This window comes from Acanthopagrus latus, chromosome 13 (genome assembly GCF_904848185.1).
Source record: "Acanthopagrus latus isolate v.2019 chromosome 13, fAcaLat1.1, whole genome shotgun sequence".
Classification (NCBI taxonomy): Eukaryota; Metazoa; Chordata; class Actinopteri; order Spariformes; family Sparidae; genus Acanthopagrus; species Acanthopagrus latus.
Window position 1 is genome coordinate 11,169,164 of NC_051051.1, and position 22,047 is coordinate 11,191,210.

A 22,047-nucleotide genomic window follows, 5' to 3' on the forward strand; every position below is an offset into this window, starting at 1 on the left:
TCACCACAATTGCTGTAATTGCTGTTGCAGGGCGTGTCGGATGTGAGAACAAAAATATCTTGGGAGAGACAATGAATTTTTGTCATTTCTGGTGTTTTTCAGGCTTAAAGTGGTAAAGTTTTACAGATTGTCGACAGATTATTACAATGTGCGTTCAGTGCGTATGTATGCGATGAAAGCAAATAAATGGCGTCATTTTTGGTGGTATGTAAAGTTGTGCAGGTCTTCCCAAGTCAGGAATGGATATATCCAGCATTCGGACCTGTGTATATATTGCTTTTGACAGAGCTCTGTATAGATAGAGCTGCATACAGGCCCGTTCTTGACATTCTTCTGTATTATTTCAATTACAGCTCATTCCATATACCTGTCTAGAGCACTTTCAAAATGTGTCTTAAGTGCAGAATTGGCACAGTTTCACTCCCTTGTCTTCTTTTAACACTCAATCCACAAAAATTCTTGACAATTTTTTCTTTTGTTCCAATTCAGCTGGGGACCCTGATCGAGATTTCCACCTCCACACCAGCACAGGGGCCCTCTCCACCTCACGTGGTCTCGACAGAGAGACAAAGGCTGAATATACTCTGGAGATCGTGGCTACAGACCGAGGCAGCCCTGCTCTCAGCACCACCGTCACAGTGGAAATCAAAGTGCTGGATGTCAATGACAACAGCCCGGTCTTCAGCAAAAGTAGCTACACTGTTGAGGTGTCAGAGGACGCTGCAGAGGGGTACAAAGTTCTGGAGGTAAGTGGAAACGGGACTCATAATACGTGCTTTGTTGAGAATATCTCATCGACAGAAGGTGTATCTGACTTCTGCAACAAAAGATTTCATGTGTCAATCATTAAAATGTGTTTATCTATTTACAGGTGTCAGCTGTAGATGCTGACGATGACCTTAATGGAAAGGTTCTGTATTTCCTTAGCCGAGAGGCACACGGAGCGTTTACAGTGGATGAGAGCACCGGTGTTATCACAACATCGGCCCCCCTGGACCGGGAAAGGTGGGCGTCATACAGCTTCCAGGTGTTTGCTGTCGACCTTTCACCTGCTGCCCCCAGGAACACCTCCGCTCAGGTAAATGAAGGGCTAGATTACAAGTGTTCACTTATCTGATTGTTATGTTCTTTTTTTTAATATTTGTAAATCTATATATATTTTTAATCTTCCTTCTAGGTGACTGTCACCATCCTAGACGTCAACGACAACACTCCCTTCTTCATCCAGGATCCACTCGTCATTGAAGTGTCCAGCAGGCGTTCCCAGCGGGTTCTAGCCACCATGAAGGCCGAGGACAAGGACTTCGGAGCCAACGGTTCTGTGTTTTATCGTTTCGCCACTCCAGTGAAGGGCTTCAGCATCAACTCCCTGACTGGGGAGATCCAGGCAACCGAGCCTCTGGGGGAACTGTCCCAGGCTCAGAGGACCCTGATAGTGGAGGCCATGGACCAGGGCACGCCAGCTCAGTCTGCACAGGGCGTGGTGGTGATTTACGTGAAGGAGGTGGAATACAGCGGCATTCGCTTCTCTAGAAACGCCAGAGACGTCAGCATACAGGAGAACGCCTTGAAAGGTGCAACACTGATACAGTGTTTTTTTAAGGATTGGAATCATCATCTTAGTCGATTTGTCCCGCTCTCTGCTGTCACAGTTGAATATATATATTTTTTCTCTTGTCTACTTAAAAAAATTCAGGCACAGCTGTGGCTCAGGCGCAGGCTCAGCACCCAGATGGCACACAAAGAGGTATCAGCTACAGCCTCTTCAGTGGGAACAGAAAGCAGGCCTTCACCATCAGCTCCTCATCAGGTGAAAGTCACAATAAACGCTGCTGTTTTTGACAACACATAACTAACAGATTAGTCAGTGTGGTGTGGTTATAAAAAGTCTGCCATTTTGTAATTCCCTCGCCCTCATTTTCCAGGTGAAATCAGGGTGCAGAGTTCCAGGGGGCTTGACTTTGAAGACACCCCCAGACTGCGTCTTGTTGTGAAGGCGGAAACTGTGTCCTCCACGTCTTTCATGGCTTTCAACCTGATCCTGCAGGACGTCAATGACAACCTTCCTCGCTTCCAGCTGCAGAATTATGTTGCCTACATGAGAGAAGCACAGGGATATGAAACACCAATCATCCAGGTATCTCCATATAGAAAAACCACACAGTAAATAATACAAAGTCATACTGACATTAGGTCTGCTGGAGTTTTGTGAATGGTAGAGATCATTATTCTCAATTATTCTTCGTCCTCCTCCACCTTTTCCCAGGTGATGGCTGAGGATGTGGATCAGGGCCAGAATGGTCAGGTGACCTACTCCATCCAGTCATCAGGCATGAGCGGCCTGTTCAAGATTGATCCGGTGACAGGAAGCATCACCACGTCGGCCATCATGGACCGTGAGATCTTTACCCAGACCAAGTGAGAACAGATCTGAAAACTCTGCAAGAAACAATTCTGTGTGCACATTTATCTTACCTGCACAGCTTGTACAGAAAAGGAGGTAACAGTGTGTATTCACAAACAGGCAAGATGTAGCACATCATCAATCATATTCACTCTGCTGGTTTGTATTTAGATAGCTTTTTGAGGAGGTTTACATAGTCTGCTGAGGGTAGAAGCACCGGTGCAAAGTGATATCTGACTGCCAACACTGTAAATCACCTGCTGTTCACTCTAACATTTTCAAAACATTTGTGACAATATAAGATTTTTAATTTTCTCTTATATTAAATAAAACCCCACAGGTTGGTAGTCACGGCAACTGATAGAGGAAGTCCGCGATTGGCTGGTTCCGCTACACTCACAGTGATCATTGTTGACCAGAACGACAACAGCCCCACAATTCCCTTGCCCAAGGAAGTCCGCATCCCAGAGAGTGAGTACATAATTTCATTCAGAGTGGTGTTTTTGTACTTCATTATTTATATGCAGCAATATGAGTTTCATGTTCACTGTCTTTCTCTTTCAATCAGACATGTTGATCGGCACAGAGATCACTCTTGTGACGGGTAATGATGTCGACTCCAGTCCTGCCCTCGCCTACTCTTTGCATCTGGACCCGACAGCCCTGGGCAAGTTTGGGATTCACCGCTACAGTGGAGGCGTTTCACTCACCGCCCCTCTGGACTTTGAGGAGAAGACGTGGTACACCCTGACTGTCAGAGCCACGGACACCCAGCACCAAACTGAGGCTAACATAACAATACTGGTGGAAGATATTAATGACAATGCACCTGCGTTCACCCATGATCTCTATCAGGTAGGATGGCTTAAAATTCAAGCAGGTCCACTTTTTTTCCCCAGGTGCATTCATTATATTCATTCTGTCTGATTAAATGCGTGTTGATAACATTTTATGAGGAATTGAATAACTACAGAAACAGTGTCTCTCCAGCAGACAACTTCATCCTGGGAGGAGAAAATTGCACACACTGTAAAAAACACACGTGCATTCCCAACATGTACACAGTGTGGGTCATAAATGTTAACTGCCTAATATTAACTGGGGAACGGTTGCAGAGATGAGCATGTACAATATCTCCTCCTCTGTCTCAGGAAAAAGTTAGCACAAACTTAAGAAAAACAGGAACTTCAGTATTAGATGAAATTTTTTCCTCTGTGAGTTTAGTGCTTTGTGACTTCCTGAGTTTGGGAAGACAGTATACACTATTTCTGCAATCTGTTGTTGGCATACTTGTTTGTTTTGCCCTGATGTTCAAATGTTGTTATTTATATCTCCGCACCCCAGGTAACTCTGCCTGAGCACACGCCGCCAGGAAGTGCAGTTGTCACAGTAACAGCAACTGACAGGGACTCGGGAGAGAATGGAAAGATCACCTACCGAGTAATGTCATCAACAAAGGAGGGCTTCTACATCAACCCCAATAATGGTGAACAACCTTGGCTTGCTTCCTGATATAGTTTGATTCAAGTTTCAAAAAAGAAAATCATATTCAACTGATAACGTTCAGAAAGTAACTCACTCTCATTGTCTTCCTTATCCAGGAACCCTGTTCATCAATCACAGAGCTGAGTTTGACCCTGAACGCCCGTCAGTCAGCATTGTTATCGAAGCACGTGATGGAGGTTCGCCCTCACTCTCCTCCCTCACCACTGTCCAGGTCCAAATCTCTGACGTCAATGACAACGCGCCCGTGTTCCACCAATCAGAGTACAGGTCAGTCTACATTCATTAGATGCTGGGAGTACTATGGTGTAACCTCAGCTGTTCTCATATGTAATCGTCCTTCTGTCTGCAGGGCCACAGTTTCTGAGGATGCCATCCCAGGCTCAACGGTTCTGACTTTTGAGGCCTTTGACAGTGACCTTTCCCGAGAAAACTGCGGCTTTGACTTTGCAATTGCTAACGGGAATGAAGGAAATGCATTCCAGATTGAAAGCAGTGTGCGGTTCCTAGAAGGTCGGGGCTTTCAAACAGTTGGGACTCTGCTGTTGGCGGAGGGGCTTGACTTTGAAACCAAACCGCTTTACAACCTGACTGTGGTAGTGTCGGACCGCGGTGTGCCCCAGAGGAGCTCTAGTGTTGCTGCGGTGATTACCATCAGTGATGTGAATGATAACCCTCCGGTGTTCAGCAGAGCGGAATATACTGTGTCACTGAGTGAGGGAGCTGTCTCTGGGACGGAGATCATACGACTGACTGCTACAGGTGGGCTAAAGTCTAGTTATCTCTCATTTTTACCTCACTTTTTCATGATTCCTTTCTTACTATGTACCTCAAATACTTACTTCTACTTTGTTGTTGTCTTTTGCCAGATCCAGACTCAACTCCCAACGCTGAGATCCAGTATACCATCAGCTCTGGTGATGAGGTGAACTTGTTCACCATGGACCAGTGGACTGGAGCCTTGCGACTTCAGCAAGCACTCGATCGTGAGCACCAGTCCACACATACTGTCATCATCCAGGCCACAGACGGACAGGGTCACTTTGCACTAGCTCCAGTCATTGTTGAAGTCAAAGATGTAAATGACAACCATCCATTCTTCCCTGTGGAAGTCCTGACAGCCAGTATCAGAGAAAACCAACCAGCAAACTCAGCTGTGACTGTCCTACATGCCATAGACCATGACACAGGGGTTTTTGGCCAGCTGAAGTACCACATGGTGGAGAGGTCTGGTGCAGGAAAAGACAGCTTCATTTTGGATCAGAACTCGGGAGAAATCAGAAGCAGAGTCCCGTTTGACTTTGAGAAGATCAACTCCTTCAACTTTGTGGCGCTGGCAGTCGATTCAGGCAACCACTCAGCCACTGTAACTGTGCAGGTGTTTGTCACAGGAGAGGATGAGTATGACCCACTCTTTACATCCTCTGATTTCTCCTTCGAAGTCCCAGAAGGAGCTAAGAAAGGCCAGAGCATCGGCCAGGTCCAGGCAAATGATGAGGATGGAGGGGTGGATGGTATTGTTCTGTATTCTCTTCCCACCAGCTCACCATTTTTTGACGTCAACAAAACCACTGGGGTGATCTTCCTGAAGCTGGATGGTTCAGGCAGCAGTAGCAGCAGCGGATCAGGCCGGAACAAACGGGAAGCCAGGCTGATGACCCTGGATGTGAAGGCCCACAGTCCTCTAGAGGCATCTCGCACCACCACAGCCCAAGTCTCTATCGATGTCACAAATACCAACTTCGGCCTGGCCCCTGATGTCAACATCCTGCTGATTAGCATCATTGCTGTATCGCTTGGTTTTATTGTTTTGCTTGTGGTCATGGCTGTGGTGGTGTTCCTTGTCAAGTCACGCAGGAGGAAGAAAGGCCAAGATGCAGGAAACAGAGCTGTTGCCTCAGGAACAGCTCTACAGAAATTGGATGAGTGCAACACAGGGCAGGGAGGAGAGAGGATCTACCACCAGGCGTTGCCAGGCTATGCTGGAGATCAGAGTGCCGGTGGTGGTCCCTATACCAGAGGGGGTTCTCTGGATCCTTCTCACTCCAGTGGAAGAGGGTCAGCTGAAGCGGCAGAGGACGACGAGATCAGGATGATTAACGAGTACCCCCGCGTTGCCTCCATTACTTCGTCCATGCAGGAGCACATCTCGGCCAGAGGACCAGACTCCGGAATTCAGCAGGACGCTGACCAGCTCTCTGATATCTCCTGCGAGCCTGCAGCTTTGGAGGGCAGCACATGGTTCAAAGGAAAGAAACTGGGAGGCAGTCTCAGTGGGACCTTGCTCTCTGGCCAGCTCCCAGTCTATAGAGATGAGGGAGGTGGGTACCTCGGAGTAGGTCGTGGTCTCAACATTTCCCTCCCCAAGGATTACGCCTTCCCTGAGGATGGTAAACCGTCAGTCGATGGCTCCCTCACAGCTATCGTTGCCAGCGACGAGGAGCTACGTGGAAGCTATAACTGGGATTACCTGCTCAACTGGTGCCCTCAGTTCCAGCCTCTGGCTAATGTCTTCACAGAGATTGCCAGGCTGAAGGACGAGACTGCCCAGCAGAGCCAGAACCCTCGCCAACCCTTCCAGCCCAAGCACAAAATGGATCCCAAACCTAGAATCGACCCTCCACCACTCATCACATCAGTGGCCCATCCGGGGGCCATGTCAGTTCCCCCGAAGGTTCCAGTGATTGGACGGACATTCCCGCACTTAGCGTCACTGCGCAGGTCCCCTATCAGTCACGAGGGGTCCATTTCATCCGCAGCAATGTCCCCCAGCTTCTCCCCTTCTCTGTCCCCGCTGGCAGCTCGATCTCCAGCTGTTTCACCCTTTGGAGTCAACCAAGGGCCCTCAGCATCCATGATCAGCACCAGGGAGCCCTCGCTGGACCAGAGTCCTGATCACGAGATGAGAATATGAAGGAAAAATTAAAAGATTATTTAAGGACTAACTTAAAAGACAGACAACATAAACAAAGCATGATGAAGCATACTTCTGGCTGTTCTTTTTCATGGAACAAAAGACAGAGAGTGGAGTTATCAGTTGTACTGTCATTCTCAGAAACAGTTTAATGAAGAAATGTCCAGATTGTGACACTTGTTTTAAGTGTCCGACCATATGAATTTTGGACGATAAACACACCCACAAAAACACAATTATCCCTTTCCTGGTAGAATATTTGCATTCTTTGGAGTACTTCTGTGGGTCGGCAGTGTTACAGGAAAACACAAACACGGAACATGTGCCTGGGTTGACAGGACCAGCCCACTCTTCAATGTCAACAGAACAGTGACGCAGGTCTTCATGAACTGAACGGGGTTTAGGAGGGGAAACCGCCCTCTTCATGGGAATGTGCACTTACCATGCCCCGCAGTCAGAGATCCCTTAGTGTGTAGATAGATAGATGTGTAGTTTTCTTGTTACCTCGCTGGCTGGCCAGAGAGCGAAGGATCCTGTTCCTCTCTTTGTGTCTGTGGACATTTTTACACTCCAGTATTAAACTCATCTAGCGGCTGCTTTTAAAATGGCCTCTGGACGTGTGTTTGTGTGCGTGTTTGTGCGTGTGTATGTGTGTGAGACTCCCATGGACAGAAAAACTGTGTGCTCACAAAGACACTGATTCATTGAATTGCCAATGCATCACAAAGTGGACGAGCAATGGAGATTATTGTTTTTCCTCACCGATCGATGACACTTCTTTTGATTTTTACTTTTATTTTTATATATTTTTATATGAAATTATGATTTCAGATCCAGAAATGCCATTATTCCACATGGAGAGGTTATTGTTTTTGTGTATTTGCATATATGTATATTTGTATGTATGCAGGCTACGCTATGTACTGTCTCCTAGGTTTTTAGAGACTCTTGTGACAGTTCTGATGTGAGTGAGAAGGAGACTTTTGTGTTTCTAGCATTATTTATATGAAAAGAGGACTTGCTGCCACATTTTGACAGCAGGAAACCAAACACAGCTCATGCTACGCTGTGTTATTACCTTAAGATTTTTCTTTTTTTTTTTTGTCAAACTGTAGATCATCCCAAATCCAGAACAGAAATCTAATGAAAACCTGTGATAAATCTAAATGCCTGCTTCTCCAGCAGTTCAGCACTCTGCTGTGGTTTGCAGTTATGCACAACAGCACATTCCCTTTGTTATTCAGGGACGACTCAATTTGCTGATCACCTCTGTGTCTTTGAAAGAAAGTGCTTCCTAAAAGTCAATTACATCGCTCACTAACTTAAAATGCGTTTTACTGTGAAGTTGTTCATCTCAGCACAACAAAAGTAGCGTGCAAAGAACAGGCTTGGACTCTCGTAGGAAGGTGGTGTAAGTGGCAACGTAGCACGCGAGCCAGACGAGCGGGAAGCAAAAAAGCCTGAATGCATGAGCCTTGATGAATGTACAAGGGATTTCGAAACCGGTGCAGTATTTATTTCCATGTTAACTCTCTGTTCTGCGCATTTTATAGCTATGATTCACTCACGATTGTCACCAACATGATGAGGTGTTTTCAGGTTCCATGTGTTAAACTCATCATCTGCACCTTCTTTCCTTTCTCTCTTCACTGGGATCCAGTTTTAGCAATCTGCTTGTGTAGCAAAAGGCTTTAAAACTGTCTTTTCATGATTTTTTTTATCCTTCTGGCCTGTTTTTAATCTTTTGGAGGTAATTACAGTGTTTGGAATGTCCTCTTGTTTTGAAAAAAGAAAAGATGGCTTCTACCTCTGTTCTTTGTTCAACATAACCCTACAAATCGCTTGATGCAAAGCTGGCACTGCAGCTAAAAGCTACACATGCCATGAGCCTAACTTCAGCACAACACTCTCTCGACTCATAATGATGCTGTTTTCAGAAACATTTCGCCATTGGAGGACGTCCATTTGGAGTTCAGTTTGAGATGCCTGCCAGTGACTGATCAGTGGAGCGATGGCAGGATAAAAAAGAGCTGTACATGTATTTAAAGCAAATAATAAATTCCTACTGATCTCTTTTGACAAACTGGAGTCAGACTTCATCTTTTTTTAGTGGGGGGAAGTTAATCCAAGGCTTTGAGGGAAGAACTGAAAAGCAATTAAAGTTTAACAATGTTCCTGCTATCTGCGCTGTGAGTGGTAGCTTTGAAGAACTGGAGTTTCACCTCAGTCATTTATGAGAAGACCATTATAAGGGCGGGGCAGACTTGGCTTTGGGCAGAATCACAGCAGAGGACGGTGAGCCGGGAGACAGAGACCTACATCCAGGTCACCATCTGGCTTTAATACATTATATTATCATATTAGCTAAACACACAGCTTAATGGTATTTTACTATCTTTACGACAAATTGACTTTTTCTTTACCCTTAAATGTATGTCCTAAATTGACATAATTTAGAAAGGATCAAAAATGTAATTCACTATTTTTGTAATTCCGAAAACAAGGTCTTCATCTGGATTGTTGTTATAAAGAGACTTTGCCTCCTTATATGAACAATCAAAATGCCAATACATATGACAGTTGCTTATATATTCCATACATTATTACTTAAGTATTATTACTTAAATTCTAAAGAACACTTATAGCCAACCAACACTCTCCTGCATGTGCTTTAAACTCGAATGTGCATTTGGTAAATCTGTGGGAAAAAAAGCATTTATCCTCTCACAGGATACAGTAAAGGTTTGCATCTAGTGGGAATGACAAAACCGGAGATGGAGCCAAGCTCCCGTCAACAGTGGGTTTCAGATCTCCCAGCTCATATGAAGGCGTATGATGTTGATGTAGCTGAATAATTGCAAAATGTTTATTTCATGTGGAACACAGACATGTTTGCATAGCTGCTGTGGATTTCTGCCTCATTTGGTCATCACACACAGCCGGCACTGTTTCTTCTGTTATTGTTATGTACAGAAAGAGCTGGACATTGATTTTGACAAGGTGCAAGAGAGAGAGAGAGAGAGAGAGAGAGAGAGAGAGACAGAAGCCCCGTTTGCTCACGTCTCGCAGAATGAGAGATGATGATGAATGGCACATTTGAAATGCAAACATTTAGAATTTTGATTGTGTTCTTTACACGGTGAACGGTGTGGCATTTGAAATCACCCACGGATCAGTTACACGTATATTTAGAGCGTATTCTGACTAACTTAAGAACATATAGTCTGGGCTGTAAAAGAACAAAAAAAAAAAAAAAAAAGCTTGTTCCCCTCTCTTACACTCTCACCTCAACACACAGCTGTGTTTACAGCCTGCTGTCCCAAGACTGCTTTTGCAGCCTACTCCTTCACTAACCTCGCACAACTCCACGAAATCACAAGCGCACACACACACACACACACACACACACACATAGCCTACTTCGAGGCTACTACACAGTGACACACATGGCCCACAACAAGCTCCCCAGCTGATGTTGGCTCAGCTCCAGCTCCTACAGGCACATACTTGGCAGGTTCTTTAGTTGCAAAATCTGGGAGGAATCTATCTGGAGCGCACGTCTATCCCCTGAGGAAGTTGTAAGCCACATATGAAATCCTTGTTGGTACACTATGATATGTGTGTGTTTGCGGGTAAAGCCTGTGAGAGAGCGGCGGCCCCTACAAAGACCCAACACAGCGCCTCACATCGTATTCATCTGGTGTTAAAGTAATAACCACCACGATGATGGAGACTCGCCGAACCCCTATCAACGAAAAAGGCTCATTTATACAGGCCGAGATGAGAGATGAATATATGATGTTTAAGATAAATACTAAAGATTTTAAACCAAGTTTGTTGAGTTTTAATATGATCAAACGTCCAGCTTGTAAGAGCGTTGATTTCGAGTCTCATTTCGAACTGAACAAATGCTAACGCTTTGGGAAAGTACATCAGATCGGCCACCATCCCCAAAGAGAGACTCAAAACTCAACTTTCTTACTTTAACGTCTTCCTTCTGAACCTGCTGAGATTAAATATTGCTGTAAATTCTCGAATTCGATGCAAGGCCCCGATCACACGGAGACTTGATGCAACAGTTGCGTTCGCTTTAAAACCGCCTCGGAAAATCCTTTTGGACAAAACAGTGTGGTGGATGAGGGCTGTGTGCGCAACTGTCCATCGTATGTAAATAATGGAAAAGCAGTGATACTTGCGCTGAAAAGCTGAAAACATTTCTTATAAACACGACACGTGGCGCAGGAGAGGAGTGCGAGTAAGGCGCACTGTGCCGTAGGAATACAATGGCTTCACGGGTGGTGAGGTGTTTGCGACATGTCTCAGTTTGATTGGGCTCCGGGATCACATAAAGAATTGCACCACAGGCATTGTTAATGGCAGATGAAGACTTCAAGTGACAAACAAGGGAGCGTTTGAATTTATCGCTGTTTGCGCTTTCACATCGGAACACAAATACAGAACTTCAAGCGCCGCTTTCCCACTGACAACTTTTGGACTTTGTTTAATTGTAAATGCCAGAAAAGTCATCCTGAGAGTTTGGAGAAGACGTGAAGGCTTTGGAGAAACACTATTATGTACACTGATAAATCTTCACAAATGTCAGTCTTGGAAGAAAAAAAAAAAAAAAAAAACTTTCCATAACAGCTCACTTTGTTTGAGAGCCTTTTCTTTCCAGTGAGTCTGGATAATCTGCAGCTGCGCTCTCTGGGAATCGGGCCTGTAAACATCGTATTAGACTTGGCCCGCGCTGTAGTTAGCATCCAGGTGCTCTTTTCTTCTGACTCTGATGAAGTTAATGGCGAATCAGTACATGCACATTAATGTGCAGCCACTAAATCAGAAAACATGCACGCAGCTGTTAAGTATGAAGCATTGTGCAGTGTGTACTGGGGACAAATATTGATGCACCGCACCAGCTACAGTACTCGAGAATGTAGGTCAGTGCACACACACACACACACACACACACACACACACACACACACACACACACACACACACACACACACACACACACAGGGAGAGAAACGGAGAAAAAAAAATGATTAAAACAAAAACAGAACAGGAATAAGGACAGCTCTCGCTGTTTCTGTTGTCAGAGAAAAGAGTAAAGTTTCCATTAAGACGAGTTAATGAAAAAGTGTTGTTAGAATAAGACCCAAATGTGGTGTCTGTTGCACACATGTGGCGCTCTCGTGTGTGTTCCGTATGAAGAAGACTGAAAAGCATCTAAAATATGTGACTCATTTTGCCTGGATCATCCACCTCTTATTACCTAAAACTTAATTCCTTCTGACAAAAGACAGATGAAAAATTTGGTTCCTGTCACGTCTCCTGTGACTTGGAGGGGACTTTCCAAAGTATGACAAAACAAGGATGACACCCAGTTTAGGCGTGAGATTTTTGTTTTTATCGGAAAGCCTGCATTAAACCGTAGAGGTGTGGCAGGGCCTGGTTGCATTGTGGGGAAACGCGGGATCAGAATTACTTCTTCTTTAGTGGAAATTTACAAATGTGTCTGTTGTCAGTCAACTCACTTTATGGACGTACAATATTACATCAACAGCGTAGTCTGAGAAGTGTTTCCCACAAAGCTAAGACATTTTTATCAAATCAAGAGCACCAATTTGATCTCTGCTGACTGCATTCACAGTCATGAGATCGTCCTTTGGTTTTGCATTTCGCTTCATTTGAGTCAACAATGTTACATTCCCATGTATGGAAAGATAAGACTAAATCAATTCAAAGAATCTATTCAAAATGTCCTTTTCACCCATGAATCTCTTTGAAGAGATTCCCAGAACTACAAACGGGACCTGTGGAAGTTGGCTAAGACGACTCCGACTCCAAGGTCAGTCGGTCCCCCAGTGAATCTGTTCCCCCTCTCTTGTCTCCCCCACATCCCAGGAAATTACCATGAACACATACGTCCCTACGCACTGACATCCAAAGGCTCCCAGCAGTACCTCTGGTGCCGAGATCCAGTTCCATGCTGTTTGTCGGTTGTTATTGCCGCTGGCTAAGGAAAAGCTTCTCCACTGTCCTCCACTAGCGAGATGTGTGCTCTGTGTTGCGTGCTTTTTTTGGTCTGTTTGGACGTTGATACCGTCATATGGTAAACTTATCGACTTTCATCATCCTCGATTTTCAGCTGATCCTTGCGATTCAACTGCTTTTCCGTTCGTTTCAAGCGCTAAAAGAGGCGCGGAATCCTCTCACGCCGAGGTCCGAAGGTAAACTTACCAAAAACTGAGGCAGCTTAAACTGAGTGCACTTCTGCTTTCCTTCGGTGCTGTACCACATATGTGACCGACAGTATTCGTGGAGGAAAAACAGTCACCGGGCCTCTGACTTTCTATTTATAGTGATTTTTTCTTTCTTTTTTTTTTTTCTCTTTGGCGTCAAGTGGAGAAAAAAATGACAGGAGAGAGGAGCCAGCTGAGTCAGTGTGAGCCTGGTTCTCATTTGCGCTGACCTTGCGTTACAGGGCTCCCTCACTAGTGTCACTCACACTTCACACAGCAGGAGAACAGAGAGTGTGATGGAGTGGAGAACGGTGGAGATGGCAAGGAAAAGACTAAACGTAGCTCGACCACGGTGCTTGTCTGGATTTTGGCAGTGCGGTCGGACTCGTGCTTTCTAAAGCCAAAACAACTGGCCGGTGATTGAACTCTGCTACATTTTTTAATTAGCCAGAAATGACAAGAATCGAATGGAATAATTCCGCTGAGGGTTCGGGGCCGTTTTAGCCTTTTCTAATTGCCGCCTTGACGGATTGTTTAATGCACATTGTGGTTTTAAAAATAACGGCATTAATCAAGTATTTAAATCTTGAAGAAAAAAAAAAAAATTGCTCTCCGGATTGCGGGGCAGAGCAATCAGTCGGCGAAAGCAAAGCATGAATGTACGAAAACGCAACATGCCTCCAAATAAAAAGGCTAATATCCCTGCGGCTCCTGATCGTTTCCCCGCGAGAGCGTGCAGGTGTCAAATATTCCGGCGAGTGCGCAACCATTTCAGTTTACGGCCAGTCAATCAATCTGTTGGCTCAAAATGCCTCAGGCAAGACATGAAATATGAACTACACACAACTCGTTCCAAGAACTCTTAACAAGTGTGAGAACGTTATGGTTCAACTCAGGACTTCTGCTCGAGTGTAAATATCAAGTAGTAAACTTCACAATAGTGACAGACCCGCTAGCAGTTTGGCCACTTTGACCACTTGTGATCAGAGCTCACTTCCCCGTTCTGCATATGAAGAAACACATAGAACATTTCAGTGTCAGCAGAAGACCAAATACAATGTCGTTCTTTAACCGATGGCCAAAACGGCAGTTACCAAAATGCTAGGACAACGGGACACACACACACACACACACACACACACACACACACACACACACACACACACAAAAACAGTTATGGTAATCTGTAACATTTGCCGAATTAACGAGGCCCAAATAATTCTCAATTTGCTACAGAGTTTATAGAGTTCCTCTCCACTCGACAACTCACAAAACTGCGCACTCTTTCCAGGGAGTCTGGGTGACTTTCTCCACAGGGGACGAAGAAGTAGCACATGTATTGGCTGGTGTTTACTGCATTTGTCAAATTTGACACGTGCATCATCATCAAGATGTTGTGACCTTTCATGCATTTAACGGTGCATCTGTCTGCTAGATGTTGGCAGGTCAGATGTGAGAGTCGCTTCCCTGGCCAAGGAAAAAAAAAAAAAAAAAAAGTTGAATATACAAGAAAGACACAAATGAATCAGAGTTTGCCTTTGCCTTTCCCCAAAGTTTATTCTCCTCGTACAACATCTTTTCAAATTGCGCAACATTTAAGTGAGTATTGATGTGTTGTGACTACTAGTTAAATGAGGCAATCAGTTGAAACATCTGCTGCTCATCTCGGCAGGTAAGGCTTTCCAAAAACATAATTTGTATTACAGCGAACGAGATGGAAATCAGGCGTGTGTTTATTTTGCTCTTGTGGGGAGGACGTCAGCTGCTGCTAAGAGAGTGCGGCCACCATCTTCGAATGGTCTGAGTGATGGGATTGGATCTCAATACTTTGGTTGCACTCTGTTCTTTGAGCTGTCCATTGGCTGGTGCCAGGTGACAGCGCGGCCTTAGTCACACAGGAGTCATAGAATCACTGGACTGGCCCCAGAATATCACAGTAATATCCATTTCCTGTTTGCTAACAAAAGCTCTCATTGACTAATGATGATACTAGCCAACTGAGGCTGTTTATTAGCTACATGTAAGCCTGTTCATTATCTTAAGACCACCAATTACTTGGTGACCTTAAAATTAAATTATTAGCAAAGCCACTCAAACCTTCCATGGTCACTGATAATGAGACTTTAAGTGCTTGGTAGCACTTTGAATGATCATTGTTCAAAGTTCTGGTACAATTTCCTGATGTTTTGCATCTCATACGTGGCGCAAATTGAACGGAGCGAGGTCAGCGACAAAACCACGTCCACCACCACAGTGCAGAACCAGAAATAAACGAAACCTTTGACAGCAAAGTCCCGCCTCGCAGCCGTCTACTGCTTTTACTGATTGTGAAGAATGGAGAGCAGCAGCATTCATTCGTGATCTCATGCTCCGAGTTTGAATGAGCCATTCAGCCCTGCACAGGTTGTGGTGTCGCCCGGGCCAACACATTTTAGGGCGGGGTGCCTTTTCTTTCTAGCGATTCTTTATTTGCGTGAACTGCAGAGCGTGGCGACCGAGGCGGAGGTCAGAGGTCATGGATGGCACCCAGTTGGAAGGTGTGGAGGGAAAGGAGGGAAGCCGAGCGAGCCAAGGTTATTCAATCATTCCTGCTCTGCAGAAGTCCTAATGGACTCCATACCCCCCTCTCCTTCATCCCCTCTCCTCTGTTTTCTCTCTCGATCTGTGTTTCTACAGTAGGCGACTGCAGCGGGAGAGCTGGTCCTGGTCCGACTGCCTGTCAGCCCGTTAGCCCGTGCGGATTGTCGGGATGTCAGCAGAAGCTCTCTCTGAGTTCAGGATAAGGTTCAGAGTCCCGACTTGCCTTTTTTTTTCGTCCTTTCATTTATCCCTCTGCATAGAGATTTGAAAGCTCACCGTTTCTCCGTTTACTACTCGACGCCGCCACCCTCCCTCTCTCGCGCTCTCTCCTCTTTATTCGCGTCCGAGATGTGAGCCAAAGGTCTGACACAGATACCGAACTTAAGAAAACACTCGTGGCCCTCAATCAGGAAGGTTAAACCAACACTGCAGGCAGTGAGGAAAAGTAACATGACAACAAAACCACTTCTTTCCAGCCCTGCAAACAAAATCTGAGCTAAACTGAGCCCTTTAAAAGGGAAAAATTGTGATTGTGGTGGAGGTCCAACGTGTTTCACATTACAAGCCATCATGCTGATTTATGATTGATGGATTGATGGAGACAAGCTTTTTCTCAGATGGAACATTTTCTGTATTCTGCGCCGAGCATTTTCAGCATTTTTAAAACACAGCCGCTGGCTACTTATTTCCCCGTGGCTCTGCATGTCACATGCACACCTGATGTTTTGCCGCTACGTGTGGAGCATATCCCGAATCTCTGTACGGAGGTGTAGGTCGCTGACCTCTCACTGTCAAGGAAACATCAGGCATTATCCTCTGCAGATTTTTCGAATAAAAACAATAACGGCAAGCTTTACTTGTGGGGTTACAACAGGCATTCCATCTGGATTATTCGTCTGCTACTCGCTCCTGAGCAAACTCTCACGCACGCAAGCTTTCATAATGGATTCAATAAGAGCAGAGCAAATCAGCAGAGACATCCGATCTCAGAGCGTTCACTTATTGTTTTGCATTTTGGCCATGCGCAGCGAAAAAACAATAGCAGAAAAGTCGTCACTCAAAGTCACAGCGCTCTCTCCCAGTTCATTTTTAATTAATTTTCCATTTTATTCTAATCTCCCATGACTTCTATCTGACAAGAGTGTATTCATGGAGACACAATCCATGCATAATAAGCTTCCAGTAATGAAGGAGCTTGCAGTGTTGTTTTGTAGCAACTTCTGTTCATGCAGTTCTATTATGATTCCTCTGTAATTATTTGATTTATTCTCTCGCATTTGTAAACAGCTTCTGTCTCCCTAAACATGTGCATTTTCCGAGCATGTGCCCATCAGCCTGGTGCAAGAGTCTCTCCGTGAGACTGTCAGGAGTGCAGCTGTTTTGTGATTCGGATTACAGTGCATGTTCTTACAGACGGTGGCAGTCAAAAGTTAGAAGCCAGAGACGCAGCCAGTAGTTCACCCTGGAATCATTATTCCCCACCGACAAGAAGGTTATGTTTTCTGTTTGGTTGTTTTGTGGTTTGTTGGTTGGCTTGTTGGTTGGATGTCTGGTTTGTTGGCTGGTTGCTTGGCTGGTTGCTTGGTAAGTAGGTAGGTTGGTAGGTAGGTAGGTTGCTGGTATCTATGCATGAGGACAATTTGGTGCAGATCTTTAATCTGGGGGCCTTAAAGTACATTATGGTTAAGCAGTTATGGGTGGTTTCATCTTTAGAGTGATACAAGGCTGATGTTGGATTAGGCTTTACTGAACATTGGGCATTGGTGAAGGAGTGTGCTCTGCTTCTAGTCAAACTTTGAATATCCAATTCTTCAACATCAGACCGCTCAGTATGAGACACCGAGATGCCTTACATCAAACCACACAAAGCTTAACTTTGAAACTGTCTTACTTTGAGGAGGCCTATTGTTCTGGCAGCCCAGTATTCAGGAACCCGAATAGTCAGACAAAGAACCACCCAGTGTCCCTTTGATTGGTTAAAGTACGTAGCTTGGTTAGAGTTTGTTTTAGATGGTTGGTTAGATGGTTTGGGTAGGAAAAAGGACGTCAGAGTAAATCAGAGGCACGGCAGGGGGTTAGGGTTAGGGTTTTTGTGGAAAATGGGTAAAAGAAAAATAACATAGGGGATGACTTTCATGACATCCTTTTAGTGAGCGTTAACTTGCATTCAGATTTACTGTACCATTACAGCCATTTTTGTCAGTTGGAGCAGATGCCTTTTTGTCCCCAACCCCCCCCCCCCCCTTTTTTTTTGCACATTATTCATGATTTCTCGCTCCTTAATCTGTCTTTCTCCAAACCATGTCTCATGCGAGTTACATTCATATGCAGCTATTTTGCTGCAGTGATTTACATTCGATGGCTGCGTTCAAAGCTGTAGTCTGATATTCTTACAACCAAGAGCAAGAGGGAGAGGGCTGCACAGGACCAGGTCAGTAACAGAGTTATTGATATTGTTCATGTGCTGTGAACAATGATTCACATTTCCTTGTTATTTTTGGTTAATCGTGTTGTCTTTAATCAAAGCAAAACAACTCTAGACTGTCTAAAGTTAGCACAATATAATCAAAGTGCATTGTATGTAAATTGAACATTGATTCAATATAATATAGCGCTTGTGTCCTTTCTGTGTTGATAATGGACACACGTACAGTAGATTACGTATACATTTAGAAATCCAGAATATTGCTTATGCAACAAAATGAATAATTGTTGTTTTGACAAACTTTCCAGATCAGAATGTGTTTCAGAACTTTTGCTCACTCAGCTTCTGCTTGTCTTTAACCAAAAAGATAATCCCAGCAAACCTCCTGTGGCTGATTGGACAAGAAGTACTCCATCTCTCTGTCTTCAGCACGGACGAGTCTTATAGCTTCAGACGAGTCTTCCCAAAGTGGAGCAAGTAAAACAGGGAATTAGGGAGTATTTACAGTAAGAGGGAGATCAGTTGTATGGAAGGTTTTGGACGAGAAGAGACGTGGCTCAGGCTTATCACTGAGACAAGCCAAATGCTTGTCGTCTCAGCTTAAAGCACTGGACTCCTTAAGTACTGCAGGCATGAAAAATGTGCACAACACTTTGTTTAGATTAAGTTGGAGAGAAAAAAGTGTTGCTAAGCACGATGGCTTATATCCACATTATATGCACTTAAATGAATTGACTTCAAGTTCAGTAGGATTTTTTTTCTTTTTGACAGACACTCTCTGACAGAGCGGGAGCATCGCGCTCCTCTGAGTTGTCAGCTGAAGAGTGTGAACTGCTGGCTGGCGTTTGAAAATACGAGCATTAGTTTAGTTTTGAGCCGTGGAGCAAAATCTAACACTATTTTTTCTCTTCAAATATTATAATATTATCTATGTGGGTTGCATGTAAAGACAGCGGTGTCTTTTCTTTTTAAAGTATTTTCCAAACTCACAGCATGGAAGTACAACAGCATTTAGTACAACCAATGCTTATCTCAATGGATCAGCCAGTAAAGCTATACTGGTCAGCCAGTTCCAGCAAGAAGAAGAAGATATCCTTATCAATAATGAATATGTGTAATGTAGCGAATACTTTTACATTTTACCATAGACCATATACACTTCAATTTGTTATCAATTCTATGCTTCCTGATTGATCAGCAACTGAAAAGACAAATGCTAACAGCTAACGTTAGCCATCAATGACTTCTTCTCCAACATTTACCGTTCACACAATGTGAAAGAATGGAGTAATTCACTCTGAAAAATAACCCACATCTTGGACACATTTATTTAAAGAGGCTCAGTGCAACAATTTGTAGTAATTTCCAGGTATGAGTCACTTTTTTATTGGCCAGATGTTGGACGATGTTGACGTGACGAGAAACATTAGACCCTCTCCATCTCTCAGTTGCCAATACAGACACTCTTGGACTGTGGGTGTCTTTGTTTTTGTGATTAGTATTATATTGGATTTTTGAAAATTCACACCTTCTGGTTTGATCAAACATATGTAACAATAGAATAATGTTAATAAGACAGTGACATAATCCAATAAAAAATAAAGCAAACAAAGGCAAACAAACAAATTCATAAACTAACATTTAAAATTGTTCTGAAAAATAATAAATTAGTACCTTGGTCTAATAATATTTACAGTACACCGAGCATTTCTACTCTCCATGAATATCAAGAGTGTAAAAACTATGCCCATGTAAAGTTTTTTACTTCAGGAGCCATTCACGTTACACTTGTGCACATTTTTGAGTAACTTGTCTTTGTTCTGCTAACAGAGAGCGACAGTAGTCTAGTAATGGAATTCAGTAACATAAACTAATGACTGGCTTCCAGTACAACACAGAAGTGAAGTTCCACAGGACCCCTTTAAGTAACACAATGAATGTAATCAAGCTTGCAGTGTAGTTAACTAACTCTCTTGCTGTCTTTACCCCTTGACTTCAGAAATGTTCTATTGGCTGAAGTCTCATTCTCGCTAGCTGGTTTGCAAAAATATGTTGTTTTACCTTGAAAAATGGCCCAAATCCCTCTGGATTTCATAACTGTCATCTTTTCAGTTGTGGATCAACTGGTAAGTGGTGATATTATAAGGCTGTAAAACAGTTGGAAACAATTGAGCTTCCTTCTCAGTCAAAAGGAAAATGGCCGCCCTGTGAATATGGTCTGGTTGCTGCCATTTTGTTTCCTCTTTGTCATATTTTGTGTTGGTGGCAGCAGTAGAGCTGTTGACGATTCAATCAGACATTTAGGAGCCAATGGGATGGCTGGTCCGCATCCAGTGAGTAGGTGTGGTCATGATTCATGGAAGCTAAACCCAGGCAAGGTCTGGCGAGTATTACCAAAGCCCCCGCAGTTCTTTGAACATTTTGTTTCTGTGTCACCCTTGTATTGATTAAGGTAAGACTGATGATACACTGGAATGTGGCACCACCTTTAAGAAACTCAGCAGGGAAACTGAGTAGTGCGGAGTGCTCATTATATAATAAATCATTACCGTAAATGGCAGCCAAGTGTTTCTTTGACAGGGCTGAGTCACTGCAGCTGTCAGTAGTAGTAGCAGCTGAGTCAGGATACTGTGGTTCCTGTGTTTGATTATAAGCCAGTGTCTCAGGGCTCCACATGTCTCCCAGGGTGTCTCTCACAGGCTGTTTCTGTGAGTAAAATACGAAAAAAAAAAAAAAGAAAAAAGAAAAAAAGGACAATCTGTTTTGGCCCACTTGAGTAATGAAACCACATTTCTTCTCTCTTGCACGGAAAGGAGTGAGAGAGGGAGCAGAGAGAGAGAGAAATCGCATTAACAGGGTTTACGGTTTTGCGACTTCCAAAAATGTTGTTTTCTGGCTGATATAAACCTGGCTCGCTTTCTCTGATTTACAGCGATGCCGAGCCTCTTGTGAAGCTTATTCCACGACCGCGTACGCGCCCGAAAGGTCAGGCGACCGGAGCGGACTGTCCCCCTGTCGAAGTGGGTGGCGAGGCTGGAGATTAAATGAGTCAGATTTAAACGAGGTGGGTTTTTTTTTTTTTTAGCCTTATAATGAATGGTTAACCTCCGGAAGAATCGGTTTGGCTTTCTTTACCGATGACAGCCGCAGACCCCGTAATAGAGATATCAGGCATAGCGAGCTGTGAATGATGAAGATTTACGGGGGCGCTGTGGATAACTTAGAGGTGTCCCCCATGGCTCCCACGTTTCCTGTCATGTCCGGAGAGCAGACTCCCTCCGTAACCTGAGCATGAGAGTTCACTCTCATCACTGCCACCTCCCCTACTGTGTCCTCTGCTGTTGACTCCCTTTGCCTCCCCTTTTCCCCGGGCCGATAGTTACAGAGATTTAGATAGATGCATCGGGGTATTGCACCTTTCCAAAGCCCCTCTCTATCATACTTACAGTGCACTGTCATTTTGAATTATATCTGGCGAGGAAAAACACAGCCTGAAACACTTGCTGATTGAGGAAAAACAAGAGTTATCTGAACCTGGCGGCAGGCAAGGAAGGAAAAAAAATGTAACAAGAAAAATGGAGGTATTTTTTTTTTGCAAGTGACTGTGCTGCTGGCGATGCTCTGGTCCATTCTTATCTCCTCCTGATTCACTGCAGTCGCTCAACACTGGTTGGTTTCTTTTAGCCCGTGGTTTATTTTTGTTAAACCTTCGCGTAATGAAACATGGTACCGGTCAGTGCTTCAAGGTTTGTTTTCCAGCAGTGTCAGTGTGAAAGATGGCAGCACGCTAACTCTTCCCCTGGAAAAGACAGGGGAGATTTGGACACAGGCTTCGTTGGCTTAAGCATTTGTTGTAACGCATAAACATGTCACAGTGCCAGGGGAGTGGACACAAGGTGCTCAGAGGTCCACTTAGCTATTTTATACTTGATTAAACCATTTATGTAACGTAGGTCAGGCTGACATGGAGAAAATT

At 44.2% G+C, this 22,047-nt stretch overlaps 1 protein-coding gene across 2 annotated transcripts in view; it reads left to right on the forward strand.

The window, feature by feature from the left end:
- The window catches only part of LOC119031516 (protocadherin-16-like), an 88,469-nt gene extending 79,565 nt beyond the window's left edge, over positions 1 to 8,904 (forward strand). For both annotated transcript variants that reach the window (XM_037120050.1, XM_037120049.1), the window contains exons 18-29: positions 490 to 746; positions 872 to 1,078; positions 1,178 to 1,574; positions 1,697 to 1,810; positions 1,926 to 2,137; positions 2,267 to 2,418; positions 2,745 to 2,875; positions 2,973 to 3,259; positions 3,749 to 3,890; positions 4,006 to 4,177; positions 4,260 to 4,669; positions 4,777 to 8,904. In XM_037120050.1, coding sequence (XP_036975945.1) covers positions 490 to 746; positions 872 to 1,078; positions 1,178 to 1,574; positions 1,697 to 1,810; positions 1,926 to 2,137; positions 2,267 to 2,418; positions 2,745 to 2,875; positions 2,973 to 3,259; positions 3,749 to 3,890; positions 4,006 to 4,177; positions 4,260 to 4,669; positions 4,777 to 6,821 — 4,526 coding nt within the window. In that variant the 3' untranslated portion in view covers positions 6,822 to 8,904. The remainder of the gene's footprint in view (positions 1 to 489; positions 747 to 871; positions 1,079 to 1,177; positions 1,575 to 1,696; positions 1,811 to 1,925; positions 2,138 to 2,266; positions 2,419 to 2,744; positions 2,876 to 2,972; positions 3,260 to 3,748; positions 3,891 to 4,005; positions 4,178 to 4,259; positions 4,670 to 4,776) is intronic.
- Positions 8,905 to 22,047: the final 13,143 nt, after the last annotated feature.